We start from the raw sequence: 6,000 nt of genomic DNA on the forward strand, positions 1-6,000 counted from the left end.
GACTTTGTTGCAGTCAAGATTCAGAATGTAGCTGATACTTGTTGCTGTTTATGAAGGCTCAAACACTTTGTGAATCATGTACTATCTATTTATGGATAATGCACCTGGTGTGGGGTCCAAGGTAGATGGTACACAGATGGGACGTAGTTGTGTTTGAGTATCCATTCTTATTAAACAGAAAGAAACTACAGGGACCATTTATGTTATTTATTCAAAGTTTTAATAGTTCAGGGGTCTGATTGTAGTTTTTGATTCTTGTCTTTCTGGATGTATAAAAGGCAAGCTAGGGCTGGTTACTGTAGATGATTCATTTAGTTTTCCATTGTATTTGTTTTCTGGTTAAAAGAGATAAACTCTTCGTTTTGTAATTTCTTTGGTTTCAATCTGTTAAGTATTGTTGTTTGTGGTGATTATCTAGATCATTCACTTGTTTGTTCATGGTATCAGAGTCAGGTTCGAGTGGGGTTCGATTGTTTTGATTTTGGGTTTCGTGGAATTGGTAATTCTTCGATCAAATTGGGGTTTATTTGGGATCTCTAATCTCAAGTGAATCGGTGTGTTTGGTTTGTCTTATCGGGCTAGATCTGAGGACGTGGTTTTGCAATCTAGGGTTTGTTGTTCAAAACCCTAATTGGTAATTCTGGTTTGTTCTTGAATATTATTCAAGAAGTGGCTTCCGCTGGCATCTTAAAAGAAGATTAAGGAGGAGTACTCTGTAAGGATATTTCTTCCTACCTGTGATTTGTAGCAAGTTCCTACACGTAGGAGTTTCTGTGCTTACAGGAATCAACTGCCCCTACGTGTTATACTTGGCCTATAGCCAGGACAATCTTCCTTTATTTGCTATCTGTTATCTGTTTTGTTTGTTTTTATTTGCTATTTGCTATGTGTTCATTATCTGTTATCTGTTTATTATCTGTTATCTGTTTGTTTGTTCTTCTGTCAAAATGAGTGATAGTGGTGATTCTGTAACCATGATAAGTAAATTGGATTTTGGAGATCCCCTTTCCCTTCATGCAAGTGACATCAGCAGTACACCTTTAATAAATTTCAAACTTAAAGGAACTGAGAATTATAAATCTTGGGCTTGTGCAATGAAAAAACTAAAAACAAGATTGGTTTTATAAAAGGTACAATTGAAAAAGATGATCAAGATGAAGTTTTAGCAGGTCAATGGGAAATGTGTAATGCTGTTGTCCTTTCTTGGATTTTAGGTTGTGTTTCTGATGAAATGTATTATGGACAAATATATTCTAAATTTGCCTTTGTTGTTTGGGATGAGTTGAAAGAAACATATGACAAAGTTGATGGCTCTGTGATGTTTAATTTGGAACAAAAAATTGCACAATTAACACAAAATGGTACTCCTGTATCAGATTATTATCACAAACTTAACTCACTTTGGAAACAATATGATATTCTGTGTAAACTACGATCTTGTGATTGTGCTGCTGATAAGGAAGGAAAGGAACATTATAATCAGAGAAAATTAATGAAATTCTTGATGGGACTGGATGATTCCTATCAGCCAGTTAGGACCACTATATTAACTAGTGATCATTTACCATATGTTAAAACTGCATTCTCTATTGTCTCTAGAGAAGAGTCACATAGAGATGTGCAAGATAAAAAATCTGTTAATGAGTCATCTGCTTTCTTTGCTAATACTGGTAAACCAAGGATTGGAAATACTAATTCTAATTCTAAGATTGAGTGTAAAAAATGTGGTAGAATTGGTCATACAATTGAAAAATATTATGAAATTGTTGGATATCCTTCAAGAAATAATAACTTAAAGTGTACCAAGTGTGGTATGACTAATCACACTGTGGATAGATGCTTTGAGGTTGTTGGATATCCACCAAATTTTAAAAGGAAAAATTTCAATAATTCATCTTGTATGTCTAATTCTAATTCTGGTAACAGTATTACTAATAATGGTGATAACAAGTCTGGGTCTACTTCTCTCACTTTGTCAAATGAGCAGATTGCTAAGCTTGTTAGCTTTCTTGATGGAAAAAGTGCACCTGCACATTCATTTTCCAACATGACAGGTGAGTTTATGAATTTAAATGTGTTCTTTAATGAAAATTTTGATAAATTCTTTGTCTCACATAATTTGATTGATAAAACCAATGTTAATTTTGGCTGGATAATAGACTCAGGTGCTAATCATCACATGACTAATTCTGATAAGGGATTTGAGTCTGTTTGTGATGTTTCCAGTCTAAATTTAACTGTTGGTCATCCCAATGGGACTAGAGCTAAGGTTGAGATGATTGGAAACTTAAGAATATCTGATAAATTGGTTCTTTATGATGTGCTTGTTGTTCCTGAATATTGTGTGAATCTGTTGTCTGTATATTGTTTAGTCAGAGATAACAAATTGTTTGTTGGGTTTGATCAAAATGCTTGTTATATTCAGGAATTGGTCTCAAGGAAGACCATTTTGACTGGTAATTTGTGTGAAGATCTTTATATCTTCAAAAATGATTGTGTTGGTGAGTGTAGTAAAACAAATCAAAATTTCAGTATGTTGTCTAAATCTGTTTGGCATTGTAGACTTGGTCACCCTGCAGACCAAGTCTTAGGTGTTTTAAGTAATGATTTACAATTTACTAGTGATAAAAACAATGATCATTGTGATGTTTGCCATAAGGCAGAACAAACAAGAGAACCATTCCCTCTTAGTGATCATAAAACCACATATTTAGGTGAACTAGTTCACTTAGATATGTGAGGTCCATACAGGGTCACTAGCAGAGATGGTTTTAGGTCTTTTCTAACTGTTGTTGATGACTGCACAAGGGCTGTTTGGATTTTTTTGTTAAAATCAAAAGATGAAGTTGGTATGTTGAGTTGTTTTGTAAACAACTTGAAAATCAATTTAATAAAAAGGTTAAAGTTTTGAGAAGTGATAATGGTACTGAGTTTGTAAATGCTAAGATGAATTTGTTTGCTTCAAACAATGGTATAATACACCAAACAAGTTGTGTACACACTCTACAACAGAATGGGATTGTAGAAAGAAAACATAGACACTTATTAAATGTGGCTAGGTCATTAATGTTTCAAGGGGGAGGTCCTCTTAAGTTTTGGTCTGATTGCATATTAACTGCTACATATTTGATTAACAGGCTGCCATCATCTATTCTGAATGGAAAATGTCCCTTTAAGCTGGTGTATCATAAAAAACCTAATCTTTCCCATTTAAGGGTATTTGGTTGTCTTGCTTTTGTTAATGTTTTAAATAATCATGATAAGTTTTCTTCAAGATCTGAAAAATGTGCTTTGATAGGGTACTCAACTGTAAAGAAAGGGTACAAGTTATACAGTTTTGATAGTAAAGTTGTGTTGTTTTCAAGAGATGTAAAATTTTATGAAAATGTATTTCCATTTAAAATAATTGAAACTTCTGTTGGTGATAAAGAGTCAAATGATTTGAATAAAATAAATTTTTTTGATATGTATGAAAATGATAACCTAAATACCCAAAGACCCAATGATGAAGGGAAGATAACTTAAGTAGTGATGGCTCAGGGAGTAGTCTGCCAGGTAATTCTGGTTCTGCAGAGTAAACTGGTAGTAAACAACCTAATGCAACATTACATGCTGAAGGAAATCACCCTGAGGGCAAGTCAAAAAGTATCTTTAATACTATTGATACACCAGAACCTTCTTCAACTTTGAGAAGGTCTCAAAGGAACATTATTCAACCTAAGAGATTTGATTATTTTGTTGTTGAAGGAAAAGTTAAGTATGACATTGAGAAAACTGTTAATTATAGTAGTTTAAGTCTTGATAATCTGTGTTTTGTTGTTTCTTTGAATAAAAGTTTTGAACCATCAAACTACTGGGAGGCCTGTAAGTCACAGCATTGGATTGATGCTATGAACTTAGAAATGGAAGCATTATATAGAAATGACACTTGGGAACTTACAGACTTACCTCAAGATAGAAAACCAATAGGATGCAAGTGGGTATATAAAATCAAATATAAATCTAATGGTGAAATTGATATATATAAAGCAAGATTAGTTGCTAAGGGGTATAATCAGAGAGAGGACATAGACTTTGATGAAACTTTTTCTCCAGTGGTTAAAATGACCACTATAAAATGTTTATTAAATCTTGCTGTTGTTAATAATTGGGATTTATATCAACTTGATGTAAATAATGCTTTTCTCTATGGTGATTTAGATGAAGATGTGTATATGTCATTACCTTTAGGGTATTTTGATGAATCTGAAAAGAGGGTTTGCAAGTTGAAAAAAAGTTTATATGGTTTAAAGCAAGCCCCAAGGAAGTGGAATGAAAAATTGTCCTCTGCCTTGTTTGAGCATGGCTTTAAACAGAGTAAAAATGATTATTCCCTATTTGTTAAGTCTGAAAGTGGTGTTTTTGTTGCTTTACTTGTCTATGTTGATGACATAGTTGTTACAGGAAATAATCTGAAAGAAATTGACAAGTTTAAATTATTTTTAAGTTCAAAATTCTTAATAAAAGATTTAGGAATTTTGAAATATTTTTTGGGAATAGAAGTGTTAAGAACACAATCTGGTATTTGCTTGTCACAAAGGAAGTATTGTTTAGAATTGTTGGCTGAATTTGGTGTTTTGGGTTGTAAGTCTGCACACACCATTGGAAGCAGGATTTGTTTTAAACACAGAAAGCACACAAACTGATTAGGGTCTTGAAAATGTTAATAAATATCAAAAGTTGATTGGTAAACTTATATATCTTACATTAACAAGGCCTGACATATCATATTCTGTTCACTTGTTGAGTCAATTTATGCATTCACCTCTACAATCACATTTGAAATGTGCATTAAGGTTGTTAAGGTATCTAAAAGGTGCTCCTGGGTTGGATGTACATATTTCAAAAATTGTGATGTTGAATTAAAGGCTTATGTTGATTCTGATTGGGGTAAAGCTAGTATGTTCAGAAAATCTGTCACAGGTTATTGTGTTTTTTTAAATGGGACATTGGTTTCATGGAAGAGCAAAAAACAGGCTACCATTTCTAGATCCTCAGCTGAAGCTGAGTATAGAGCTCTTGCTGATGTAACTTGTGAGATTGTTTGGATTTTGAAATTACTTGTTGAGTTAGAATATAAAGTTGTGTTACCTGTGGACATATTTGTTGATAACAAGGCTGCAATTAAAATTGTTTCTAATCCTGTTTTCCATGAAAAGACTAAACATTTTGAAATAGATCTTCATTTTGTAAGAGATAAGTTGTCTGCAGGTGTCATTAATGTGAATAAAATAGAGTCTGCAAATAATGTTGCCGACTTATTCTCAAAAGGTTTAAGTGGTCCACAACATAGGGTATTGTGTGATCATTTGTATTTGTTAAATCTCTTCAAATGATTAGATTGGTGTTGGGGGGGGGGGGGGGGGGGGGGGTTGTTAAAGTGACAATCTAAACATTTGTTTGTTTATTTTATCATTTCCTAATGCTTGTTTGGTTGAGTAACAGGTATGTAGATGGTCCAGTGATGGTTGCAGTCTTGGATCATGTATGTAGATGGTCCAGTGATGGTTGCAGTCTTGGATCATGTAAGCAGACTTTGTTGCAGTCAAGATTCAGAATGTAGCTGATGCTTGTTGCTGTTTATGAAGGCTCAAACACTTTGCGAATCATGTACTGTCTATTTATGGATAATGCACCTGGTGTGGCGTTCAAGGTAGATGGTACACAGATGGGATGTAGTTGTGTTTGAGTATCCATTCTTATTAAAACAGAAAGAAACTACAGGGACCATTTATGTTATTTATTCAAAGTTTTAATAGTTCAGGGGTCTGGTTGTAGTTTTTGATTCTTGTCTTTCTGGATGTATAAAAGGCAAGCTAGGGTTGGTTACTGTAGATGATTCATTCAGTTTTCCATTGTATTTGTTTTCTGGTTAAAAGAGATAAACTCTTCGTTTTGTAATTTCTTTGGTTTTAATCTGTTAAGTATTGTGGTTTGTGGTGATTATCTAGATCATTCACT

At 33.5% G+C, this 6,000-nt stretch overlaps 1 protein-coding gene across 1 annotated transcript; it reads left to right on the forward strand.

Annotated features, from left to right (window-relative positions):
• The first annotated feature begins 947 nt into the window (after positions 1–947).
• Positions 948–5,728, forward strand: LOC139902654 (uncharacterized). Its single transcript, XM_071885260.1, has 8 exons — positions 948–1,032; positions 1,131–2,736; positions 3,138–3,343; positions 3,748–3,864; positions 4,201–4,256; positions 4,908–5,350; positions 5,485–5,564; positions 5,628–5,728. Exons 1-8 carry the CDS (start codon positions 948–950, stop codon positions 5,726–5,728), a joined length of 2,694 nt encoding a protein of 897 aa, XP_071741361.1.
• Positions 5,729–6,000: the final 272 nt, after the last annotated feature.

This window comes from Rutidosis leptorrhynchoides, chromosome 3 (genome assembly GCF_046630445.1).
Source record: "Rutidosis leptorrhynchoides isolate AG116_Rl617_1_P2 chromosome 3, CSIRO_AGI_Rlap_v1, whole genome shotgun sequence".
In the NCBI taxonomy this organism is placed as follows: Eukaryota; Viridiplantae; Streptophyta; class Magnoliopsida; order Asterales; family Asteraceae; genus Rutidosis; species Rutidosis leptorrhynchoides.